This window comes from Marmota monax, unplaced genomic scaffold (genome assembly GCF_021218885.2).
Source record: "Marmota monax isolate L192 unplaced genomic scaffold, Marmota_monax_Labrador192_F-V1.1 WCK01_AAM20220418_F8-fsc01831, whole genome shotgun sequence".
NCBI classification, from domain to species: Eukaryota; Metazoa; Chordata; class Mammalia; order Rodentia; family Sciuridae; genus Marmota; species Marmota monax.
Window position 1 is genome coordinate 1 of NW_026694192.1, and position 27981 is coordinate 27981.

General features: G+C 40.0%; 1 protein-coding gene and 1 non-coding gene across 2 annotated transcripts; both read right to left on the reverse strand.

Annotated features, from left to right (window-relative positions):
• Nucleotides 1-4502: 4502 nt before the first annotated feature.
• On the reverse strand, nucleotides 4503-13821 carry LOC131423165 (uncharacterized protein C17orf80-like). The gene is made up of 5 exons (XM_058586090.1): nucleotides 9715-13821; nucleotides 9364-9491; nucleotides 9106-9251; nucleotides 7362-7485; nucleotides 4503-6412 (listed from the first exon to the last, which is right to left on the reverse strand). The coding sequence occupies exons 1-4, from the start codon at nucleotides 10054-10056 to the stop codon at nucleotides 7364-7366; spliced, it is 738 nt and encodes a 245-aa protein (XP_058442073.1). The 5' UTR covers nucleotides 10057-13821; the 3' UTR covers nucleotides 4503-6412; nucleotides 7362-7363.
• LOC124108021 (interferon-related developmental regulator 2) lies at nucleotides 4503-27268 on the reverse strand. The gene is made up of 3 exons (XR_006856596.2): nucleotides 26432-27268; nucleotides 20189-20322; nucleotides 4503-4656 (listed from the first exon to the last, which is right to left on the reverse strand). It is a non-coding gene; the product is annotated as an interferon-related developmental regulator 2 (transcript).
• Nucleotides 27269-27981: the final 713 nt, after the last annotated feature.

The following is a 27981-nucleotide window of genomic DNA, read 5'->3' on the forward strand; positions in this document are numbered from 1 at the left end:
ACTTAGAATACCTTTTATGAAACCTCAAAGTTCAAGAGGGATTTAGTAGTAAGCTAAGAACAGAGAGCTTAGCTGAACTGGGCAATAAAGCACACACAGTGACACCACCCAACACTGGCCATCACCCTCTTCAAGTACTATTAACTATAACATGATATATGATTTTATTTCACTAATAACACGAGAAGAGATAAGTCATAAAAATGTAAGCATACTGGAAAATGTGTTTCAAATAACCAAAATGTAGCTTAACAATCTAAAGCACCCAACTTATACCCAGAAGATTCCACATAATTTAGAACTAATGCTATCCCCTGAGCCAAAAACCTTAAGAACAATGTATCAATAGGATAAAACACTTACCTAATAAAAGTATAGAAATAGAAATTGTTAACTGGAGCTATAGAGACATGGGAAAGAAGAAAGAATAACTAAAAGTATAAAAAAGCAAAGACTAAAACTTTCACCTTTTGCATATGATTTAACTAGAAATAACTTTACACAAAGAATTTAAGCCAAAACCCAAAACCAGACCAGCAACTTATGAGCAACTAATTAGAGCCAATGCTCCTATGTAGCAAACTAGTGAAACAACTTATAAGTAGAAGTGATAAGCCTACTGAGCCTGGTGATGGCTGGTTGTCCAGAATAGAATATTAGTTCAACCTTAAATTTACCCAGAGCATTAGTAATCTCAATGTAAATTTAACTTATTATCTGAAGAGGGACAGCTCTTAAGAAGAAGGAAATAACCTTAATTAGGGAGTAAAACTTTAAACTACCATAGTTAGCCTAAAAGCAGCCATCAATTTAAAAAGTATTTATTTAAGCTTAACTCAAATTCAACTCAAACATAATACCAATACTTGAAATGAACTCCTAACCCTAAATTGGACTGATCTATTAATATATAGAAAAAATAATGTTAATATAAGTAACAAGAAACAACTTCTCCCTGCAGAAGTTTATATTAGACCAAATAATTCACTGATATTAACTATGTAACACAAAAAACTCAACAATTATTGACTATATTGTTAACCCAATAGTGGCATGCACTTAAGAAAAAGATTTTAAAAAGTAAAATGAGGACTGGGGTTGTGGCTCAGTGGCAGAGCACTTTCCTACCATGTTTGAGGCCCTGGGTTCGAATCTGAGTACCACATATAAATAAATAAAATAAAAGTCCACTGACAACTAAAAATATATATATAAAACAGAAATAAAAGGAAATTGGCAAACACTAACACCACCAGTTTACCAAAACATCACTTCTAGCATGAACACTATTAGAGGCAGAGCTTGCCCAGTGACATATATTTAATGGTGGAAGTATCCTGACCTTGCAAAGGTAGCATAATCACTTGTTCCTTAAATAGGGACTTGGATGAATGGTATGACACAGTTTAATTGTCTCTTACTTGTAATCAGTGAAACTGACCTTCCCATGAAGAGGCGGGAATGAATTAATAAGAGGAGAAGACTTCAGGGAGCTTCAATTTAATAGCCTAAGCTCTCTCAACAATAATCCCTTGGGGGCCTAAAACCCTGACTATGTGCTAAAAATTTTGGTTGGGGTGACTTTAGAGTATAAATCAAAAAGAATTTAAGCCAAGACTTGAAACTAGATTATAATCCAGACACCAACCTGTCTAAATTTTAACTCATTAATTGACCCAAACTATTTGATCAATGGAAAAAGCTACTATAGAGATAACAGTGCAAACCCAGTCAAGAGGTCATATCCACAGTTAAGGTTTACTACCTTGATGTTGGATCAGGACATCCAAATGGAATAATCAATATTAATGGCTCCTTTGTTCAACAATTAAAGTCCTATGTGATCTGAGTTCAGACCAGAGAAATCCAGGTTGGTTTCTATCTATTAAATAATTCCCTGGATGAGAGGACAAGAGAAATAAGGCCAATTCTACACGCATGCCTTAAGATAATAGAGGAAATAATCTAATTCTAGTATTTTTTTTACTATTTTATTTATTTATTTTAATTTTATTATTACCCACCCTGCCCTAGAGCAGCATCTGTCAAGACGGCAGAACGCGGCAATTGCAAAAGACATCAAACTTCATTACCAGGGGTTCAACTCTTCTTCTTAACATGTATATATTTAGTAGACTTACTCCTCCTGATTGTCCCACTCTTAGAGACCGTGGCTTTCTTAACTCTAACAGTACAAAAAATGCTGGTTTATACACAACTTCAAAAAGGCCCAAATGTTGTAGGACCCTATGGCTTACTTCAAATGTTTGTTGATGCAGTAAAATTACTTTTTAGAGAGCCACTCAAACCTCTAACATCTTCCATCATTTTATTTATTATTGCTCCCTCCCTAGCCCTTACTCTGGCATTTACAATATGAATCCCCTACCCATGCCACAACCCTCACTAATATAAACATAGGAATACTCTTTATCCTTGCAACATCAAGCTTAGCTGGATATGCAATCTTATAATCAGGATGATTCCAAATATGCCTTAATTGGAGCACTACAAGCTGTAACACAAACCATCTCCTATGAAGTACTCCAATATTATTATAATAAAAGCTTTAACCACAACTCTTTTTATAGGAGCACTCTTTAACCCACCAATCACTGAAATCTTCACATTTAGTTTTGCCCTAAAGACCTTAATCGTCGATATTTTTATGAATTTGATCATGATACCCAAGATTCTGATACAACCAACTCATGCACTTATTATCAAAAAACTTCTCACACCAATATTAACTTTATATATGTGACACATCTCCCCACCCATTTTTGTAGTATGTGTACCCCTCACACCTAAAGAAATGTGTCAACATAAGAGTTTATTTTGATAGAGAAAATAACAGAGGTTTAAATCCTCTTATTTCTAGAACTATAGGATTTGCACTTAACCCTAAGAATCCAAGATTCTTCATGCTACCTGATACACCATGTCCTACTAGTAAAGTCAGTTAAATAAGCTATCGGGCCCATACCCTATAATGTTAGTTTATAACCCCTTAACTCGCTACCATTTATCTAACCATATTTTCAGGAACTTCTATAACACTATTTAGTTCCCTCTGACTATACATCTGAGTAGGATTAGAAAAAAGCATACTAGACATTATTCTTATTTTAATTAACAAAGTGAACCTCTGATCAACAGAAGCTACATCCAAATGTTTCTTAAGCCGGGCCAGAGGATCAATAATTTTAATAATAGATGCTATGACTAACGTTATAGACACAGGACAATGAACTTTAATCAACTCCAACAACCAAATCTGTTCCCTAATATTTGCTGCAGTGCTATCAATAAAAATGGGATTAGCCCCATTCCATCAATGAGTCCCAGGTTACTCAAGGAGTCACACTTACATTCAGGATTAATTCCACTAACATGACAAAAATTGCACCAATTTAAATTATCTTTCAACTTGCTCCCTCAATCAACTTTTCCTTAATAATAACAATAGTGATACTGTCCTTATATCAGGAGGATGAGGAGGACTTAACCAGACCCAACTATGAAAAATCTTGCATGTTCATCACTTGCTCATGTAGGCTGAACAATAGCAATCATCACATTCAACCCCACACTATGTTTTAGCTAATTACTTTGATTATGCTTATAATCAACATATTCATGTTATTCCATTACAATAAAAAACCACCACCCTCTCACTCTCAATATATGAAATAAATTTCCTCTAATAACTTCAATAATTCTTATTTTACTTATATCCCTAGGTGAACTTCATCCATTAGCTGGGTTCACTCTAAAATGAGTTATTATTAAGGAACTTGTATCAAATAATAACTTTATTATACACATAAAGATCAATAACAGCCCTGCTAAACCTATATTTCTACAGAAGACTTATCTACTTACCATCCCTAACATTATTTCCATCCTCCAATAATACTAAAATAAAATGACAATTCGAAAGTACAAAAACAACCCACCTTTATACCAACCCCTATAATTCTATCTACCCTATCCCTCCCCTTACACCCCTATTATCAATCTTCAGCTAGAAATTTAGGTTGAACTTAGAACAAGAGAATTCAAAGCAATAAGTAAGTTCCTGCTGTAAGGACTGAAAGACTTTATCTTATATCAACTGAATGCAAATCAATTACTTTTATTAAGCTAAGCCCTTAATTAACGCATTTCACTAGATTTATAGGATTTGAACCCATAAAAATTTATTAATTTTTTTTCTGATTCATTTTTTTTAATTTTTTTTTATTGGTTGTTCAAAACATTACAAAGCTCTTGACATATCATATAGACTACTGATTTGAGCTGAACTAGGTCAACCCAAAGACTTGTTAAGGGATAATCAAATTTATAATGTAATTGTAACTGCACATGTATTCGTAATAATTTTATTTATACTTATACCTATTATAATTGGTAAGTTCAGAAACTGACTAGTTCCCCTTATCACTGTAGCCGTGATATAGCATTTCCTCGAATAAATAACATAAGCCTCTGACTCCTACCTCCATCATTTCTTCTCCTTCTCGCCTCCTCTGTAGTTGAAGCAGGCACAAGAACCGGTTGAGCAGTATATCCCCCACTAGCTGGGAACCTTGCACACACAGGAGCCTCAGTAGATCTATTTTCTCACTCCACTGAGCAGGTGTTTCATCCATCCTAGGGGCAATTAATTTTATTACTACCATTATGAACATAAAACCCCCTGCCGTATCACAATTCCAGACTCCACTCTTTGTATGAGCAGTAATAATTACAGCCATGCTACTCCTCCCATCCCTCCCAGTTCCTGCAGCAGGAATGTCCATACTCCTCACAGATCCTAACCTAAATATGATGTTTTTCGACCATGCCGGAGGGAAAACCTATGCTTTATCAACACCTATTCTGTTTCTTGGACATCCAGAAATATACGTTCTGATTCTATTCTTTTGGATATATGGGATAGTTTGAGCTACAACATCCATTCGCTTTTTAGGATTCATCATATGAGCACACCATATACTTACTGTAGGAATGGCTGTGGTCACCTGAGCATACTTCACATCAGCAACCATAATTACGGCTATTCCAACCAGAGTTTTCAGCTGACTGGCAACTTTACACAGTGGCAATATTAAAGGGCCCTGGGCTTTGTTTGCCTACTTACTGTAGGAGGCCACACAGGAATTGTTCTAGCTGACTCAGCAATAGACATTGCATTACATACTACATATTATGTAGTAGCTCATTTTCACTAAGTCCTACCCATGGGGCTGTGTTTGCAATAATGGGACAATATGTTCATTGATTCCCTCTGTTCTCTGGTTATACCCTAGATGCTACATGAGCTAAAATTCACTTCACTTTTATATTGTAGGAGTGAATTTCAATTTCTTCCCAATACTTTTCCTAGGATTATCTGGCATACCACAACAATACTGACTACCCAGACATGTATACAACATGAAATACTGAATCCTTCAAAGGGTCATTTATCTCTCTTACAGCTGTAATAATTATAATTGTTATAATGTGAGGGGCATCACATCAAAACGAGAAGTCCTAATTTTAGACTGTCAACAACTAACCCGGAGTGACTGCATGGATCCCTCCACCTTACCACATTTGAAGAACCAACCTATGTTAAAACATAATTCAAGAAAGAGAAGAATCCAAACTCCTATGACTACTTTCAAGCCAGCCCCATAACCATTATAACTTTCTTTATAAGATGTTAGTGAAAATTTACATAACTTTGTCAAAGTTAATTTATAGGTTAGAATCCTTTTTATCTTCATGGCTTACCAAATTGAACTAGGATTTCAAGATGCTACATCATCTATTATAGAAGAACTATTACACTTTCACAACCAGACACTTTTAATCCTATTCTCGATCAGCTCCGTAGTTCCTGATATTATCTCCCTTATACTTACCTCAAAACTCACTCACACAGGCACCACAGATACTCAAGAAGTTTAGACCATCTGAAGTATTACATTCACATTAGCCTCATTATAATTGTGCTTCCCTCATTACAAATTTTATGTAGAATGGATGAAATTAATGACCCTTCCTTAACAGTAAAAACAACAGGCCACCAATGATATTGAAGCTGTAAGTATACAGATTATGAAGACTTAAATTTTGATTCTTACCTGGGTTCCACCTCTTACTTAAAACCTGGAGAACTACAACTTCAAGCAGTTGATAATCAAATAGTTCTACCTATAGAATTACCAGTACGCATGTTAATTTCATCAGAAGATGTTCTTCACTCTTGAGCAGTTCCATCCCTTGGACTAAAAACCTTCCAGGTTGACTTTCCCAAGCTTCCCTAACATCAACATGACCCAGATTACATTACAGACAAGGCTCAGAGATCTGTGAGCCTAATCTCAGCTTCATGCCAATGGTCTTTGTATTACTTCCACTGAAACACATTGAAAACAGATTTTCATCAATATTATAAATTCTTCATAAACCATTAACCTTTTAATTTCAAGATTAGAAGCTTAAATCTCCTCTTAACAAGATGCCCCAACTAGATACATCAACATGACTTATTACCATTATTTCTATAATTTTCACCCTATTTATCTTATTTCAACCTAAAATCTCAAACCATTCATACCCCTAGTTTAACCCCTCACCAAAAGATTTGAAATTGATTGAACATAAGACCCCTTGAGGAAAAAAATGAACAAAAATTTTTTTGCCTCTTTCATTACTTCTACAATAATAAAATTATATATTGATATCCTCATTATCTCACTCCCCAATATTTTACTGCCTTTACCTAATTGCCTTATCAATAATCAACTAGTCTCATTTCAGCAATGATTAATTCAGCTCTTACTAAGGCAAATGATGATGATACATAATCCAAAGGGATGTGCCTAATTTAATAGTCATCTCATTAATTATATTCATTGGACCAACAAACTTACTTGGACTATTACCTCACTCTTTTACACCCATCACCCAACTCTCAATACATCTAGGAGTAGCAATTCCTCTAGGAGCCAGTGCATACATTAGGGATAGGAGATTAGTTTGGATCCCATGCTGGCTTGGGATCTGCTCTGCTGCAGGTCCCATAATGAGGAATTGCCTCCCACAAGGCTCCTAGAGGGGCCCGCATGGTAAACTCTGGTCCCTGCCAACCCAGTGGAGAAGGAAGGAGGGAGCAAGCCTCATGCTGACTGGCAGCAGGAGACTGGAGTCTCCCTTGGTACCTGTAGCTCCCTGCCAGGTACTCCTGCGCTCCCTAAGGCCAGAACCCCCAAGTCTGCACTGGTGAGTCATAGCTGACTCACCTGCCCGCCTACCTGCCCCTGACCCCAGCCATGGCCCCAGCCCAGGGCCCAGCCCCAACTCACCCTCAGCTGTCGAAGGAAGAAACTCCCAGCTCTCCAGGCGGTGTCTCCAACAGCAAAACACACGCAGAATCACAAGAACCACATTTGCAGCAACACAGAGGCCTGGATGGCGGGTGGGGGGGTCCTAGAGGCACATGGCTGGGGCTTTGGGCATGGCTGGCCATAGGGGAGGAGCCAGATCTTCTGGTCCAACATATAGGGGTCACATAGAGGAACTGTCAGGAAAGACACTTGGGGCAGAGGTGGGACCTGGAGCTGGAACCAAGGTTATGCCTGGCTAGATTTTGTAAGTTGTTTTGTTTGTTTTTGTTTTTATTTTGTTGTGGTTTTGGTGCTAGGAATCAAACCCAGGGCCTTGTGAATGCAAGGCAAGCACTCTACCAACTGAGCTATATCCCCAGCCCCATCCATTAAGAAGATGAAAGGTCATTTGCAGGAAAGTGAATGGAACTGGTCATCATCATGTAAAGGAAGTCACACTCAGAAAGACAAGTGTTGATGGTCTCTCATGTGGACTCTGGGCATGGGGAAAGACAATATGAAAGTAGTAGGTGGACCTTCAGGTAAGGGGAAGAGGACCACGGTCATAGTGAAGGGGTTACAGAAGATAATAGGGAAGGAGGATGTGATCAAAGCATGTTATATGCATATGTGGAAATCTCATAGTGAATCTCATTATTTGGCATAATTAATATGCACTAATGATTATAATTATTGTAAACACAACATTTTGAAACTATTTCTAACAATTGAATACTTCTTTTAGTGATTCTTTCATGAAATATTATCTACAAGACTTCCTTAATGACTATTCCTAAATTATTCAAAACTTATGATCATTCATGAGATTTTGTTTTTCAAATCATTAAACCAGCTGAGAGAATACATCTTAGACCATGCTAAATACGGTTATAGCAGATTTTTTTCCATCACTGGGCTAGAGTGCTTGGTTAGAAAGCCTAAGTCTTCACATTCCATCACCAGCACTACAAAACACTTTAAAAACTTACAACTAGAAATACTGAGAAAAATAAGAATACATAATTTTATTATAGAAAAAGTCAATAAAAAATCCAGATACCTCCCACCCTGAAAATTAAATTGACTCTTCACTAGAGCCAGGAACAGGAATAGCAATTCCCCTAGGATCCGGTGCTCTATCCTATCTAAAATTCACTACTATCTTTGGGTTCTTTTCCTCATTTTTGAGTTTGAAATATTCTTACTGTTAAACCTAAAAGACTGTTGTATAGATTAGTGTAGTGTGATGTACTTTATTCTTCTTTTTAAAATGCATTTTTATAGGGGAAAAAGATATCATTGGGATAGCTGTCTTGAATAATAGGTTATATTAGAAAACCCCCACAAGGGATAAGATTCTTTGAAGAAAATTCAAACAAACAATCTTCATTTGTAGTAATGCAATGAAATTTTACAGAAAACTTAAAAGGCAGTTTCAGGGATAGGAGTGTAGCCCATTGACAGAGCATGAAGTCCTGGGCAAGTCCCCAACACTCCTCCAAATATCAATATATGATCTTTAATGAGAATAAAATGTTTTCTGATATGATTTTTATTTGTGCTTTGGTGGAAGGTGGGCAAGGGAAACGACTTTTTTTTTTTTTTTTTTTAAGATTTCAGTAACTGGATTCTTTGAGTCCCTCCCACATCTGTGCAGGCATCACCCTGGGTCCCAAGGCTCCAAAGCTTGGGCTTCAGTGGTATCCAGGCCAAGTTTACTTACCCCAGTGCTGCACCTTCAGAGGCCAGAAGCTTCGGCTACAGCAGAGGGTGAAGTACCCTGTGAAGAGCATGGTGATGCCACCAACCCAGCTCTTCCTCACTGTGGTGTTGCACCAAATCCAGCCTCTGCACACAGCTCCCAAGAGTCTCCTCAGAGGAAAGATAGAGGTGGTAAGCATGGTTGGGGGTTACAAATTGCTTAAACCAGTCAAACTTCATCCTAACAAAGGAACTTGTGAGAGGCTTTGCCCCTGAGGACTGGAGAGCTGAGGCCTCTGGGCCACTGAGTTCCAATACTGAGGCTTCCCGGGCAACACCCCTAGTCCAAGAGAACCAGGATAGAGCTCTGGAAACCACTCCAACCCCATGAAGCTGGGAAGGGTCTTTCTGTCATCAGAACCAATATGACTGACTGAGAAAATCACTTTTTAGAAAAGAGATGCATGCAGAGACTGCAGCATCTACTGCACAATTCTGGGACTGAGAGCCAGAGCTCGAGTCTTAATCTCCACTAATAACTTCAAATCAGGGACTTGCTGATAACTGCAGAATGGCACTTTCTCTTCTTGAAGAAATTTCAGTCAGAGAAGCAAGACTCACTCTAAGCTGCCTCGTTTGGAGCTAACATATTTGAAAGAGGACCTGCATCTTCCAGCTTCCCCTCTGTGGCTGAAGCGCCAGTGTTGAAGTGCTCAGAGCCATGGCTCAATGGTGCCGGCTCCTGCATCTCTGTGGCAGACACACTTTCCTCTGCATTCTCTTTGCTCCCACAGGCTTCTGCTCCAAGGCCAAATCCTTGGTTCTGGTTCTCCCTGACTTGAATTTCAACAAACCGGCTAACTCTAAGGCCTAAAACAGGTGATGCTGAATTCTCTTCCCAGGACTCAGTGTCAGCAGAGCCTAAGATGATTCTTTCACATGATGTGGAGTAACTAACTGCAGACCCATCCATACACTCTTATTTCTAATTTGAAATCTCAGAAGTGTTAAAATCCATTTGTGGGGTGGAATGGGGGGACTCATTTGATGGACAACATTGACGTGGTCTGAATTGACTTGGCAGCAAAACCTAACCTAAACTAACAGCTTGTATAAACATATTTAAGATATTTTACTATAAAATCAATTTGACTATGGGTGCTATGCCAAATCTAACTGGAAGTGTTTATATAATACCCAAAAAATGTTCAAAATACATATTACTTTTTTCTTGGTTCTTTTCAGTTATCCGTGATAATAGAATTCATTTTGACATAATAACAAAAGCAATGGAATATAATTTGTTCAAATTCAGTCCCCAGTACTTCCTCTTCTCCTATCCTCCTCCCTCCCCATGTTCCCTTCCTTCTACTTGACTGATATTTCTGCTATTTATTTATAGTTTTTTTTTTTTTAAATTACTGTCCTGTGCATGTGCATGATAATGAGATTCACTGTGGTACAGTCACACATGTACATAGGAAAGCTAGGTCAGGTTCACTGCACTGTCTTTCCCTATCCCAGCCCTCCCCTTCAGTCCCCTTTGTCTACTCCACTGCTCTTTCTTCTATTCTTTTTTTTTCTTCAGCCTTCCTTATTTTGGATTAGCTTCTGCATATCATAAAAATATTTTACCTCTTACTTTTGGGGACTGGCTTATGTCTCTTGGTATGATAGTCTCCAGTTCCATCAATTAACTGGCAAAGACTACAAAGTCATTCTTCTTTATGGCTGAATAAAAGTCCGTTGTGTATATATGCCATGTTTTCTTTATCCATTCATCTGTTGAAGGGCACCTAGGTTGGCTCCATTCCTTGGCTATTGTGAATTGTGTTGCTATAAACATTGGTGTGGCTGCCTCCCTGTAGTATGCTGATTTAAAATTTTTTGGATATATATACTGAGGAGTAGGGTAACTGGGTCATATGAGGGGTTCCATTTTTTTATTTTTTTTCCTACTGCTTTGGAGAGATTGTGCTACTTTGCAGTCCCCATCAACAATGTGTGAGTGTACCATTTTCCCCACATATTCGCCAACATTTGTTGTTTGTATTCTTGATTATTGCCATTCTGACTGGAGTGAGATGGTATCTCAGTGTAGTTTTAATTTTCAATACTCTAATTGCTACAAAAGTTGAACACTTTTTCATAAATTTCTTCTTTTGCCCATTTGTTGATTGGATTATTTGCCTGTTGCTGCTGCTGTTGTTGTTTTATTTTGGTGTTAACTTTTTTGAGTTCTTTGTATGAACTAAATATTATTGCTCCATCTGAGGAGCGGGTGGCACAATTTTTCTCCCATCCAGTTGGCTCTCTTTTCACACACTTAATTGTTTCATGGATTAGGTTACTGAGGACTGACATGTCTGAATAGCTGGCCACAAGACCTTGTGGTGCTGGGGATTGGACCTAGTGCTTCATATGTGCTAGGAAAGCACTCTACCACTGAGCTACACTGGCAACTCCATGAAAAAGATTTTTCATTTGATGACATCCCATTTGTTTATTTATTTATTTTCCTTTTTTCACTTTTAAGAGTCTTTTAGGGAACTCGGTTCCTGAACAAACATACATGTTGGAGTATTGGGACTATATTATCTTCTAGGAGTTGCAGGGTTTCTGGTCAAAATCCTAGGTCTTTGATCCACTTTGAGTTTTGTGCAGGGTGAAGGACAGGGGTTAAATTTCATTCCACTACATATGGATTTCCAGGGTTTCCAGCACCTTTCGTTATCTTTTTTCCAATGTATGTTTTTGGCATCTTTGTCTAGTATGCGATAACAGTATTTATGTGGATTTCTCTCTACGTCATTACTCCATTGGTCTTCATGCCTTTTTTGGTGACAGTCTCTCTTTCTTACTCTGTAGCATAATAGCTCTGTAGCATAATTTGAGTCCTGTATTGTGATGCTTCCTGCTGTGCTGTTCTCACTAAGGATTGCTTTGGCTATTCCTGGTTTCTTATTTTTCTAAATGAATTTCATAACTAATATTTCCAGTTGAATGAAGAACATCATTGGAATTTTGATGGAAATTGCACTGAATCTGTATAAAGCTTTGGGAAGTATGGCTATTTTGACAATATTAATTCTTTCTGTCCAAGAACATGAGAGGTCTTTCCATCTTCTAAGGTATTATTCAATACTTTTTCTTAGTGTTCTATAGTTTACATTGTAGAAGTCTTTCACTTCTTTTGTTAGATAGATTTCCAAGGCTTTTTTAAAATTTTTTCTTTGTTTTAATTAGTTATACATGAGAGTAGAATGGATTTATGCACTTGATATATCATACATAGATGTGATACAATTTCTCATTTTTCTCAGTGTACATGTTGTAGAATCGTATTGGTCATGCAGCCACATATATGCATACAGTAAAAATGTGAGTTTTGTTCTACTATCTTTCCTATCCCCACATCCCCTCCCCTCCCCTCCCTTCACTTTCCTCTACCTAATCTAAGGTAATGCTATTCTTCTCTAGAGCCCCCAACCACTTATTGTGAATTAGCATCTGCATATTAGAGAAAACATTCGGCCACCTCTACCATTCAGGACCCCCGTCCACCACTCTCACGCAGGCCCCTGGCAGCCACTTCTGTGTGGACCCCCATCTACCAGCATGGGGCTCCCCCAGTAGCCTCCATTTTGGGACACTGCAACCACTGCCATAGTTCCCTGCACTTGGGGACACTGGACAGGGTCTGGAGATAGCTTCCAGCCACAACACTGCACACCCAGAGCTGCATCTTCAATGCCACTCAATGCCACCACCCAGCCCAACCTGACATCCCATCTCTGAAACCACCACCTCGAACTTGGGACACCTTTGTCACGATATTTAATAGGGGCAACACTCAGCTTGGAACACTGGCAGGGTGGTAGAAGCAATATCAATTTAACTATAGTCCCCAACTCTCCCGCTCCCCCGCAGCCACTAATTGGGAACAGTGCTTGCAGCTATGTGGCTGGTCAGTAGCTCCCAAAGACTGGTCAGATATGCCCAATATAAAACAGCTCTCTGTGACTAGTGCGACAAGTGTGAAGGCCTCAGAGCACAGCCCACAAGACCTCTGGAAAGATCAGCTCCTGATTGGGAAGTAGATAGGGAGGAGGTGAGTGATACAGTTTAGAGGGTAAAGTAAAGGCCAGGAATTGTGAGGCCCACAGGTGATATAAAGAAGTCAGACCAGGCGCTCACATCAGTCTCCCAATGAGGACCAGCAAGTGCTATACTCCACCTCCAGGAGTTCCACCACCAAAACTAACCCTCCCACCCTAGTAACCTTCAGCACCCTGAGGGTGGAGATACCAGCAAACAACAAACAACCCCACCTAGTGGATGAGAAGGGAAGCAAGAAAGATAGTGAACTCCAACAGAAACAGTCATGAGATTTTCTTTCCAGATGTTTTTTGTTTTCTTTCTTTCTATTCTTTTTTCTTTTCTTTTTCTCTCTTCTCCTGCCCTCACATCCCCAACACTTGCAAAACCAATTATTTTTCATGGATTAGGTTACTGAGGACTGAGATGCCTGAATAGTATATTACAGTTGGGTTATATATGTTTATTTTTCGTTTTTACATTTTTTTATTTTTCCTAACATTTATGTTTGGTTTTTGTACTATCTCTATTGTCTTCCCACTTACTTGTCTCCCCCAAATCACTTTCTCTCTCTTCTGCTATTAACCAACTTCTTTAGATTCCTCTTTTTTTTTTTTTAAGAGAGAGGAGAGGGAGGGGGAGAGAGAGAGAGAGAGAGAGAGAGAGAGAATTTATTTATTTATTTTTAGTTTTTCAGCGGACACAACATCTTTGTTTGTACGTGGTGCTGAGGATTGAACCCAGGCTGCACGCATACCAGATGAGCACGCTACCGCTTGAGCCACATCCCCAGCCCCAAGATTCCTCTTTCTAAGATCTAATAAATAACTAATAATAATTTAAAAATAACTAATAAATAACTCTGTATCCTCATCTCCTACCCCCTTAACATCTGATCCTGCACCTCACCCCCAGTTCTGTCTCTGCCCAGCATCAGAAACTGTAGATCTTTTTGCAAACCTACTGTTTATTTTCTAGCTAATAATTGAACTCACCATTTCTGTATATTGTGACAAAACCATAAAAATCTTAATAGGAGCTATTTAAGTCTACATATTTTTTGTATTGGGATCTGTTAATATTGTTCTCCCCCTTAAATGAGAGGTATTGGAAACCTGCAGGGACACTATTAGCCAATAGTAAGCCTAAGGTCAACACCATTCCAAATGGAAAAAAAATTGAAAGCATTCTCTCTAAAAATTGGAACAAGACAGGGATGCCCTCATTCACCACTTCTATTTAACATAGCCCTTGAAACTCTAGCCAGAGCAATTAGACAGATGAAAGAAATTAAAATTAAATTAAAATTAAAATTAAATCACTATTTGCTAATCACATGAATCTATACTGAGACAATTTGAAAAATTCCACCAGAAAACTCTAGAACTAATAAATAAATTCAGCAAATTAGCAAGGTATAAAATCCACACCCATAAATCAAATGCATTTCTGTACATCACTAATGAGAACTATCCCATTTATAATAGCTTCAAAAAATAAAATAAAATACTTGGGAATCAACTTAATGAAAGAGGTGAAAGATCTCTACAATGAAAACTAAAGAACACTAAAGAAAGAAATTAAAGAAGATCTTAGAAGATGGAAAGATCTCCCTTGTTCTTGGATAGACAGAATTAATATTGTCAAAATGACCATACTACCAAAAGCACTATACAGATTTAATGCAATTCCAGTCAAAATATCAATGACATTCCTCATAGAAATAGAAAAAGGTGTCAGGAAATTCATCTGGAAAAATGAGGGACCCAGAATAGCCAAAGCAATCCTTAGCAAGAAGGCTGAAGCTGGTTCCTTCACAATACTAGACCTTAAACTATGTATACTACAGCAATAGTAACAATAATGGCATGGTATTGGCATCAAAATAGGCTTGTACACAATCGTACAGAATAGAGGATACAGAGATAAACACACATAAACACAGTTACCTCATAGTAGACAAAGGAGCCAAAAACATGTATTGGAGAAAAGATAGCTTCTTCAACAAATGGTGCTGAGAAAACTGGAAATCCATATGCAGCAAAATGAAATTAGCCCCTATCTCTCACCATGAACAAAACTCTACTCAAAGTGGATCAAAAACCTAGGTATTAGACAAGAGACCCTACGCCTACTAGAAAAAAAGATGGCCCAAATCTTCATCATGTCAGATTAGGCCCCTACTACCTTAACAAAACTCCTAAAGTTCAAGAAATAAAATCAAGAATCAATAAATGAGATGGTTTCAAACTGAAAAACTTCTTCTCAACAAAAGAAACAATCACTAAGGTAAATAGAGCCTTAAGAATGGGAGAAAATTTTTACCACGTGCACATCAGATACAGCACTAATCTCCAGAACATATAAAGAATTCAAAAACACTAAAAAAAAAAAAATAAATAAACCAACCAATAAATGTTCTATTTATTGAGCTGAACAGACAATTCCCAGAAGAATATATATAATCTATCTATAAATACATGAAAAAAAATGCTCAACATCTCTAGCAAATAGAGAAATGCAAATCAAAACTAGTCTTAAGATTTCATCTCCAGTCAGAATGGCAGTTATTAAGGATACAAACAAAAATAAGGGTTGGTGAGGGTGTGGGGGGAAAGGCACACTCTTACATTGCAGGTGAGACTGCAAATTACTGCAAACAATCTGGAAAGCATTATGGAGATTCCTTAGAAAACTTGGAATGGAACCACCATTTGACCCAGCTATCACAATGCATGGTTTATATGAAAAAGGACTTAAAAAACAGCAAACCACATTAATGTTTATAGCAGCACAATTCATAAAACCAACTTAAATGCCCTTTAATAGATAAATGGATAAAGAAACTGTGGTAAATATACACAATGAAATAATACTCAGCATTAAAAGAGAATAAAATTATGGTATTTGCAAGTAAATAGTTAGAGTTGGAGGATATCAAGCTCAGTAAACCAAACATAGCCCAAAAAAAACAAAGTCTGAATCTTTTGTCTGTTAAGTGGATGCTGGTCCATGGCAGAGGGGGGTGAAAAGCAGGAGTTGGCGGGAGTGGTGGGAATAAAACTTCCAAGGGATGTGGGGGTCAGTGTTGGGGATGGCTGTGGACACGTATGGAAATGTCATGGGGCTGGAGGAGGGGCAACAATAGCCCAGAGGGACATATGTGGGCTTCTCTGGAGGAGGGGTCAGACCACGGACCCCAAGACATGGCCTCCCTTCCTTGGCGATAGATGCAAACAGAACTTGGAACCCAGTAACCAGGCACCCATATTCTAGCAACAGCCTCCTCCCCAGATCATTTGGTGAAATACTTTGGATGCAAAAGGATGTGTTCTGGCTTCCCCTGTGGAGGCCAACTCTTTAAGAGGCCAGGCCACCAGAGCTCTCCCTATGGCTGCACGGCCCCTTCCCCAGACCCCAACCCCAGGACGCCCCGCAGACGAAACATCATGGTGAGAATGGGGTGCTGGTTAAGATCCTGCTCCCAGCACCTCTGCCCTTGCATAAACAGACAAGGCAGGCCCACACGCAACAATCGAGGGCCGCTGAGGCAGAGACCATCCACCACCATGAGTAATCCTGAAATGGCTTCCTCCTGAGTTTGGGGGAACAGGGAGCTGAGGCAGGAGCAGCTATTGGGAGATTGTGAGCCAGGTGTCCTGTCATGGTCATCCCCAGGACAGGGATGGAGGTGGGTATTGGGAGTGTCTAGGCCTCATTCTGGCCCCCAGTGCCATCTCCTGTCTTCCTAAGGTAGAACTCAGGGACACGGGGTCTTCGAGAGATTTGGGGAGATCACCACTAGGGGCAGAAACACCCTGAACAGAGGCCAGGCAGGACCAGGGGCTCCCTGCCAGCTACCAGGCTCTCTGTTTACCTGCTCTCCACAGGTTCTCAAGGAGGACAGCAAGAGGGGCTTCCACTCAAGAGCAGTGCTGGAAGTGCCAGGGCCAAGCACCTGTGGGAACAAGCTTGGCCTCAGGGTGAGTGTGGGAGCAGGGAGGCCTGCACAGACCAGGCCTAGAGAAGAACAGAAGACCATACTGAGCCCAGACACCACCCTGAACACATTCCTTGTGGGGCTGGAAGGTGGAGGGGCAGAGTCCTGAACCATAAGGAATTTGAGCACCAACTCCTCACCCATCCCCACCTTCTCTGCCAGCCTTGGCCTTGGCCACATGCAAGGTCACTGTCCCCATATTAGAGACAACATCACAACAGTAACATTGACACTCTCACTTCCTTTCTCTGAAGATTTACATCCCACCATTCAGCTGATTATAACTCCTAGACCCAGGTGTCCAGGAGGCAGTGAACTGCCTGTCCTTCCACACACTCTCCAAGTCTTACACATTAACAGGATTAGTAGGGGGACATTTAGCCAAAACATCCGAGGAACTTTGCTACTTAGTCCATTTCTATGTCACTTGCTATATCAAGGAACACACCCCACAGTCTCAGAACAGGTGTTGGGGGTCCCAGCACTTTACCACCTTCCAGGTGGACTCAGTTTCCACAGCCATTCAGCCTTTCCCAGCATTGTGACCTGGACCTCATTCCCTCCTGGAGCCACTTTGACAGCATCACAGAGAATGATGTCCTGGGTGTCCTCACACAAGAACTATCCGGGATGAGCCTGTTTTCTCACCTCCAGAAGGTGATGTGCTGGTGGGACTCAGGGGATAATGCTCCTAATGCACAGAGCTGCCACCTCTTGAAATAAAACAAACTGGCCTGAAGCTGCTAAAGTAGCCAACTATTCCCTCAGCAATTCCACTTGAACTCTGCCAGCCATTGTTGTGCTGGGGCTCTCCTGTCCCCCTCTGGGACAATCCCCTTAGGGCTTTGGATTATGCACTGAACACCATCCCCAGATACATCTGGTGGGTCACACTTCAGCCATTGACTCTCCATCTCTTCCATGTCCCATTCCAGAAGGGAGAGGTGGCTAGAGGTAGATGATAGCAGCATGTTATATATGTTCCAGGCACAGTCCCTAGAGAGCTTGGAGGACACCCTAGAGCCAGACTGCCTAGATGATGACTCCTCTTTCACATCCAGCACCTTCCGGTCCCTCTACCGAAGAGGAGATGGACTTAATGTGGGGAAGGTAAGCCCTGCGCAGGGTGACAGAGTCACATAGAGCTGTGAGCCCTCGAACTGGCCCTGCACCTCTCTGAGCCCAGCCTGCTCCTTTGAACAGTGGGGTGACAAGAGTATCAACCTCATGGTCAGAAAGGCCAGGCCTCTCAGGCTGCTGTTTCCCCCCGCCTGCATTCCTCTAGGGTGGTGTCCTCACTCACTGGATTACAGCAGCTTCATAATCCTGCTCGGAACATCCATTGCCATGTCTATGTGACAGGCCATGACTTGGAAGGTGAAGACCACCACATCCTGGGCTTTATTGAAAACCCAGAGCCCATGGAGAGAAAGGCCAAATGTGAGAAGGTCTGGGTGGTGGCTGTGAGCATATGGAGATGGGACGGGGCTGGACATGCAGAGCACATCTTCCAGAAACATGGGAAGGACAGAAACAATGAGAAGCACAGCTGTCATTCTCTGCATGCATTCTGGGGACACTCTCAAGGGGTGCGTTTGTGTGTGGATCTCTGAGGAAGGCAGTGGAAAGCATTTTGTCCCTGGAAGGAACATGGATAGTTGGCAACTTTTACTCTGCTTGCACATGCAGGGCCACTTCTGGTGACTGAGGAGACAACTGGCCAATTTTCACCATCTGGGAGAGCACTACAGCTGGAAACGCCTGAAATGTCATCTACAGGCCAGCAGCTCCTGGTGACCCCTCCGCCAGCGAAACCCACTGAGCTCCCTCTTATACCTATTCCCATGCCAGAGGTGCTCTTGCCCTCTCCTGGCATTTATTTTTAATTCTTTTTATTGTATTATTTACTTATATATATTTTTAATATTAGCTTTTTCAAATTAAATATTTATTTGTTAAAGATTCAGTTTATTGGCATGAAGTACATTCTCAGAACACTGCACCTATCTCCACTATGTAGTTCCAGAACATTTTCCTGAATCTGGTACCCACAACCACTCCCATCTCCCCTCCCAGCAACCCCTCATCATTCTAGCCCTGGGATATGCCTAGTCTGCATTTTTCAAATCAGTGCAGTCTCATTTCTCTTTGATCACATAACGTTGGAAGGGACTGAAGAAGTTTATTTAGCAGGGTAAATGCCATACAGGTCTATGTTTATTGGCTTTTTTATTTTCTGTTGCTGGGTGTTGAACCCAGGGGTACGCTTTACCACTGAGCTATATCCCTGGTCCATTTTTCATGTCATGTCTTTTGGTCATAGCAAGGAAAAGCCTAAAGTGCACCAGTTCCCTCTTATCAAAGATTTTGCTTTCCATGTGCAGACAATATATTAAAATATAATCTACCATCATGTATATCTAAGATCAATTAAAATAAAAAGTGATTTCACTTTCTATTCTTTCACTTATCCATGAATTACCTATGTAATTCAAGATTGTAGAAATAAACAATGTATACTTTTAAAATTGCTCACCATTCTGAATAGAATGATGAAATCAGGCAATATCACCCTCCATCCTGACCATGAAGTGAATCATACCTTTGTCCAATGGATTCATGCTCTATAGGCTACCCACCCATCAGTATCTTGACAACCATTAGGCCATGAGATAAACTGGGGGGAATTGCACTGTTTCAGGCATCCACTGAGGATGTTGGAACAGATCCTCCAGCATAAGGGGTGACTGTGATCCTAAAATTAACAATGACCTCTTCATACTTTAATTAGTATTTGAAGTCCTTCTTTTGGAACCAAAACAATATTGGAACATGACTTTCTTGGAGGAAATTTTTTTTCCCCTAAACTTCTCTGATCTCTCAGCTGGGGAGACACAGGGTTATCTCATTTCTACTTTTCCACATAAAGCACTTCTTCTGCTAGGTACCCTGACATTGTCTGCCTTTTGCCCCATTCCCAACTCTGTGGAAAAGGGCATTCACTCACATCTCTCCCTCTTCCTTATAAGCTGCACACCACACTGGAATGTCTCCTTCAGTTCACTGTCCATGACCCCAGAAGATGGTTCCAGCATTGGTTCTGACTTGATTGAGACTTAACTTGATTGAGACTGTTCACACCTGTGTTCATCAGAGGACAGCAGAAAGATAATTGGACAGAGTTTGTGTGTTCATTCTCAGATCTCTGCTCTATGGGATTCTACTGGCATGTTTTAGTGACTGGAGGTGCAAGGAAATCACTTGATCTGGTAGAGATTTACAGGATGGAAAGTGCTCAGGGATTATGAGAGGCTGGGATTTACCCAACTGGATGGCACCAGGAGACAGTCACTGTAATCAAAACATTTTCCCCCAAAATTAACAACACTGATCCATGCTCATATACATGAAATATATATTAAACAAATGAAATATATATTAAATTCCATCTAATTGTATGGAATAACATTAGACATATCAATTGAAGAAATTCCCTACACCAAATCCAATCCTTCTTTGGGCAAATTAATAATTTCTGCGATTCATCAATATGGGCTGGTATTTTAGGGGAAAAGTAGAGGAAGTCAAATAGGCTTTCCAATAACAACAAAATAATTTCCAAAAAATAAATCTGCATTCCTTATTAGAAGGCTTTTGCTAACAGGAAAAGAAAGTAACTTCAAGAATGTTTGAAGAAGAACTGTTAAAAGACATAATATACTTTCCAAATTAGAAAATGAACAAAGACAAATGCAAATAAAAATTGATAATGTAGGATCCAAGGCTCAAAGTTCCAATTATTTAGGGAGATAAACATGATTTTTTCTTTTCAAAAATTTGTTCTATTTAGTTATACATGACACAGAATGAATTTTGATTCATTGTACACAACGGAGCACAATTTTTCATATCTCTGCTTGTACACAACATAGAGTCACACCAGATGTTCAGTCATACATGTACCTAGGGTAATGATGGGAGGGGACGGGGCATGGGGACAGGAAAGATGGTGAAATTAGATAAACTTAATTTTTAATATTGGTTTTTTCAGTTGTTGATGGACACAATAACTTTATTTATTTATTTATTTTTAATGTGGTGCAAGGATAGAACCCAGAGCCTCACACATGCTAGGAAGCATTCTATCCCTGAGCCACAACCACAGCCAACAAACTTTTTTTTTTTTTTTTGCATACGGAAAATTTGTACAGAATGTTAAGGCATCCTAATTTCCCCCATTGCATTAGAGATACATAAAATTAAAGTATCTTCAGATATTGAATAATTAAAAAATTAATTCAAAAAACATCTCGTGCAAAATACTCCATCACTGGATTTTGTATTAAATTCTGTAAGCATTTCATATGAATGGCCTTTATTGACATAAAATATCAATAGTTGTTATTAAAGTACCACCATCATTTTGGGAATCTTCTAAAAGTGATTGACAAATTTTGCTTAGTGAAATACATTTCACACCTGGAAGTCATTCTGACATATTATTTTTGAGCATCACAGTCACAGCAGTGTCCTGAGAAAGATGCTTTTTACCCAGTGCCAATTAATATAAAATTATTTAAAGTCATCACAGAGTCATGAGCAATTGTCAAACATGATAATTCTCTCCATTGAGAAGGAGAAGAACTAATAAGTATCCTTTTAAAACATATTATTTGCTTTCATAAAACCCAGGAAAGTAAAATTGTATTGAATTATAGTTTTGATATAAATGCAATATTGAAACAAAAAAAAATGTCATGAGTTTTACTTGACCCCCTTTAAATTCGCCACTTGTTTTTCAACTGCTTTCACCTGGGGGACAAGATAAACTCTAATTAATTATAAAAATAAGTGGGTCACCACCCACTGACACTTCCCCCTGGCCTTCCTCACCCCTCACCCTGGAAAGTCCTATGTTCACAGCTCATCAGTACAGCTACAGGACTGGGTCCATTCTGTCCCCAATTGGAGGTGTCCCTTTTTCTGTATGTGTCCTGGGGATTTCTCCCCAGAAACCACCTGCATGTGCACAAAACCTCACCTCCCTCCTCTGCTATGACGAGCCTCCACCTGAAATAAATGGGTCATTTCGTCCAAATGCTGCTGAATGCAATGTGAGGAAGGAAAGAACAAACCTTTGGGAATGGCCTACTTAAGAAATCGTCCACAAGCAGCGGCGAACAAAAGCACCTTCCTTGGGGATCAGAGCCTCCAAAATACCACCTCCTTGGCAAAGATGAGGCTCCCTCTACACAAGTGGAGGACAAGCTTCCAGGGCTGGGTTCTAAGGAAACCAGGCCCAGGCTCCACAGGCCTGTGCACCACCTGGGGCAGTAAGCGGGATTCGGCATCCTCTAGTGGCCATAGGAGCTCAGGGCAGTATCCTTGCCTTCATTGTGCAAGGTGAACTTGTGCTCCCCTGTGGCCTCCTGCTGATTAACTGGCAGAAAATTGAATCTTTTCATCTAAATTATTCACAGTCCTCTATTGGGATGCCTTTTCTTTCTGTTAGGCAGAATGACCCCATGTTCAAATCTTATATTTTGGGTCATACCTTTTGTTCTTGTTGCTTCAAGGTGAAGGTTGGTTAATTTTGCTGATCTTTTCAAAAAAATCAAATTTGGATTTCATGGATTCTATCAATGTTTTCCTATTCTCTACTTCATTATTCTTTTCTATTTTCTTTTTTTTTTTTTTTTTTGGTACTAAACATTAAACCTAGACACATCCTCATCCCTTTTTTAATATTTTTATTTAGAGACAGGGTTTTGCTAAATTTCTTAGGACCTCACTAAATTGCTGAGGGTGGCTTTGAACCCACAATCCTTCTGCCTCAGTCCCCTAAGCTTCTGAGATTTCAAGTATATGCCACTGCACCTGGACATTATTCCCAGTTATAATCTTTTTTGTTTTCCTCCTTCTTCTAAGATAGTGTTTAGTTTGGAATTTTTCTAGGTCATAATAAGATTACTGTCATGAAGAAAATGCAGAGTCCAACATGCAAAGGTAAAGATGCACAACATCTTTAGCCATTATAACAACGCAACTTAAAATCGCAATGAGAGGGGCTGGGGCTGGCTCAGTGGTAGAGCAACTGCCTTGCACCTGTAAGGCACCGGGTTTGATCCTCAGCACCACATAAAAATAAACAAACAAAATAAAGGTATTGTATCCATATACAACTAAAAAAATATATTAAAATTTTTTTAAAAAATCACAATGAGAGTCAAATGAGGTAAGGGATGTCTGTAATCCCAGATACTCAGAATGCTGGGGTTTGAGGATTATTAAGACCTAAGAGTAAGAGAAGAGACTAGGCAACATAACAAGACCCATCTCAACACACACACACACACACACACACACACACACACACCCTCAGTATACACCTCTAACAGTAGCACAAATGATGGTTATTTAATGATTTTCTTTACACTGAAAATTTATTCATATATTTATTTATTCATTTATTTTGGGGATGGGTTTCTCAGGCTGACCTCAAGTTTAGTCTTCCAAACTACTGGGGTTACAGGGGTGGACCAGCATACCTGGCTTTAACAATTAATTTTAAAATAAGTTGGTCATTCTCCCACGACACCATCCTGAGTCATTCCACCAGCATAGAGTCAAGAGTGCTCAGAGTAACCACGCTGAACAACAGTGACACCCCATCATTAGGGAAAGTTCAAGTATGTAAAGAACATCCCCTAGCAGTTGGGAAAAGTCCACTTAATTCTTTTGAATACAACAGGCCTTTGGCTATGTTTCTTTTTCTTGTCAAACACTGCACGGAAGAGGTTGGGAACGGTGCCAAGAGGCTTTCAACTCTACCACCCTGTAAACATGATTGCATTATCAGTATATGAAGACGTCACAAACATGGCCAGGGCTATGGTACCTCTCAGTATGGCAGGGGTGGCCTGATAATAAGAGTCAGAAGACATAGGCACATTATAGGCTCCCACTTGGTCATTATTGATCAGTCCAGTTCATTATCACATCAAATGTATAAAATGTCTCCCAGGGCAAGACCACCAGACTTTCTGGCTTCCACTGGATTTAGGTTTTAAAATAGAAGTTGTCCAGCCATATGGGGCCTCACCATTTTGGGTAACTGGTATGACTCAACTAAGAGACAATAGCATATCTTGATTGAGATTTATTCAAAATGTTAACATAATATTGGATCTCTCAGATGGTATAACCCATGCATTCATCCCTTTACTCACAGCTCTTAGATATTTTCCATCCTTGTGAGAAATACACAGGGAAAACACTTTGCTGGACTCTATTCCTAGCATCAGAATTCTAGTTCAGCCAGTGGCTCCCCATGAGTCCCTTCCCCTTTATTCAGTGTGGGAATATGTGGATGCAAAGCAAGTGGGCTAGCTCAGCCACTATGTAACCACCATATTGACTACAAACCCCATTTTTTCCAGATGGGGTGAAAGCAAAACCCACTGGATCAGACCCTATGAAATTGTAACATCAAGGTTTAAAAATCAAAAGGATATAAGAACAATGAGACCACCTTGGTCTCCACATGGAAAGAATGACTCATTTTACAAGAATCTCCTCATGAAAAAAATCCCATATGCTTATGAAATTATTCCTCACTGAATCTCCCATATAAGACCCCCTCAGTGGAACCCCTGCTTGGCCCCCTCATGTTGAATGAGAACACACACAAATGAAGGTGTGTAAGCTAGCACTTCCCACCTCTACTTCCCAATATTTCCATGGCTTCTTACAGTTCTCTACCAAACATAACTTAAAAATTTTTCTCCTGAGAAATTCACAGGACATTAGCATGTGTTCACAAAGAAAGGTCAGAACTCAGGATAGGGGAATGGGAATCGTGGAGCACAATTTATCCACCACAAGCTTCTCATGAAATCACAGGGAGTAATTTATTCAGACCCTGACACACCTTATTAAACTGACTCCCTCATTTAACTGCCTTCATTGTCTTCCTATTCATAAGTTAGAACTTTAGGTCAGTAGCCACATTCCCATGCAGAACAGAATGTATTGTCAGTTCCTTGAAACCAGATTGTGCACAAGTACATTTTTAAATACTAGAGCAATTTAGTAAATTTAATGCAAAACAAGTCTTTCTTTTTGGTCATGACCAGTTTATTGTGTTGCTTTCCCCCTAGGATTATGACCATGTATAGTGATTTTCTCAGTTAGCTAAGGCAGGGGACAGACTCTCCCTAAAGAACATGAAGAATGCAGATAAGCTTATATTATATTTCAACTACTACATCAACCACTGACATGCACCTTATGTAAGGTCCAGAAGGGATTTTTATGGGATACTTATGTTCCTGAAGGAATGTTGAATGGTGGAACAAACTGTGGTATCTCTATACCACGGAATACCACACAGCAATAAAAAGGAATGCACTGTTGACTCATGCATCCACTGGAATGATTGTAAGCACCTGAGTGAAAACATGAATCAATCTCAAATGACAAGTGTTAAATAAGCAGAAATGAATGGCTTTTGCTCCTGGATTCTGGGAGGAAGTCTAAATCCTTAAAATTTCACAAATAATACAAATATCATTATTTGTATCATAATTGTGATTCTGCTAACAGGTTGGATCTGATGCAAGAGAGGGAAGGTTGTTCACCACTCCTATGAGTTAGGGCTTTAACCAGCCCAACCTCAGGGCAGTAAAGGGAGATGGAGACTGAATTCAATCCCACATCCATTGATTTAATCAATCACATCTACATAATGAAACCAAAATAAAAGTTCTGGACACTGAATCTCAGTGGACATTTCTGCTTGGTGAATACAGTGATGGGCCAAGAGAAAGGTGTGCTGGATCCCACAGGGAGAGGGTCCTTGCTCAGACCCTCCTAGACTTCACCTGGTATATCTCATTATTTGGTTTGTCCTTGTTTATACCCTTTATAGCAGCACTTTAATCACCAGGATGCCATGACTTCTATGCGGGAGTCACATGAATCCCCAAATTAGTATCAGTTGGTCAGAAATGTAGGGCTCCTGAATAGCCCTGTAATACAGCCAGCATCTGAAGTAAAGGTAGCCTTGCTGGGGACTCTGCCCTTCGACTTGTGGAGCCTCAGCTCACTGTGATTGCTACTACCAGAGTCACAACGCAGTACACAAATTGGTGCCAATACACTCTCACATTATATCATTACATAATCACAGAGGGGCCAAACAGTAGCTTCCCTACTGACTACCCTGGGAGAGGCACACATTTGGCCTTACCTGAGAAAGGGCAGGAAGAGGCCATAGAGTTGAGTGCGGGGACAAAGGCCAGGGTCCCAAAAGTCCTGACCCTTCACTCATCTGTCCTATATCTGTTTTTGGTTTTGCCATTAAAAAAATAAAGTGACAATCACTGGCAGAGACCAGTTCTTGCACTCTCTTCTGTAAAAATATGGGCAACAATGTGGATAGACTTCTCTTCAGCTGGTCCGCCTCACAGGGTGTCTGCCCACTTGTCCCTTACACGGCTGCGAGCCTTGGTCAGGCCTTTGAAGGTAGCAGCATTGTACAGGTGCTTCTCAAAGCATGAAATTTTGCAGGCCTTCAGGGAAGTGTCATCCAGCACCAGCACTGGGCCCAGGCCAAAGAAGTCACGAAGAAGCTCATTGTTCTGAAGGTGGTGGTGCATGCCGGAACCCAGTACATCCTTGAAGGCAGCATAGATCTGGTGCTGAGCCCAGCTGTCCACATAGAGCACTTCAGTCCAAAGCGGATTGTCTCTTCCTGGCATTCACTGCCCTCAACAAAGTTCAGCACAGCACGGAAAGTAGAGCGTTGGCCTTAGCATGGTACTTGTTGCTGTCAGTGGCCAGAGTGCGCAGGGTACCACAGAGTGTCTCCATGTCCTCATAAACGATGTCCTCCTGGACATCAGCAGCAGCCACATAGCAACCCAAGCCGAGAGTGGAAACACAGTGGAGCTCAGCTATTTGAGCTGTCACTAAGCACAGAGATCAGCAGGGGCTGCAGGCTGTGGAACAGCTCCTCACCTTTGGGTACAGGGCCCATTTTCGCCATGCTAGCGAAGAGAAGAAGAGAGAGAACTCAAATTACTAACATACGGGATGAAAGAGGCAATATCACAACAGACACTTCAGAAATACAGAAGATAATCAAAAATTATTTTGAATCCTTATACTCCAATAAATTAGAAGATAGTGAAGGCATCGATAAATTTCTTAAGTCATATGATCTGCCCAGATTGAGTCAGGAGGATATAGACAACCTAAACAGACTAATATCAATTGAGGAAATAGAAGAAACCATCAAAAGACTACCAACTAAGAAAAGCCCAGGACCGGATGGGTATACAGCAGAGTTTTACAAAACCTTTAAAGAGGAACTAATACCAATATTTTTCAAGCTACTTCAGGAAATAGAAAAAGAGGGAGAACTTCCAAATTCATTCTACGAGGCCAACATCACCCTGATTCCTAAACCAGACAAAGACACTTCAAAGAAAGAAAACTACAGACCAATATCTCTAATGAACCTAGATGCAAAAATCCTCAATAAAATTCTGGCGAATCGGATACAAAAACATATCAAAAAAATTGTGCACCATGATCAAGTAGGATTCATCCCTGGGATGCAAGGCTGGTTCAATATACGGAAATCAATAAATGTTATTCACCACATCAATAGACTTAAAAATAAGAACCATATGATCATCTCGATAGATGCGGAAAAAGCATTCGACAAAGTACGGCATCCCTTTATGTTCAAAACTCTAGAAAAACTAGGGATAACAGGAACATACCTCAATATTG

Excerpts from the sequence above, each read along its gene's own strand:
- LOC131423165 (XM_058586090.1), bottom strand. The coding sequence starts at position 10,056 with ATGGATGGGTCTGCAGTTAGTTACTCCACATCATGTGAAAGAATCATC. Across the intron at positions 9,252-9,363 it reads CCAGAGGCCTCAGCTCTCCA|ACTCTTGGGAGCTGTGTGCA; the intron begins GTCCTCAGGGGC and ends TCCTCTGAGGAG. Across the intron at positions 7,486-9,105 it reads TCTGAAGGTGCAGCACTGGG|GACCCCCCCACCCGCCATCC; the intron begins GTAAGTAAACTT and ends ATGTGCCTCTAG.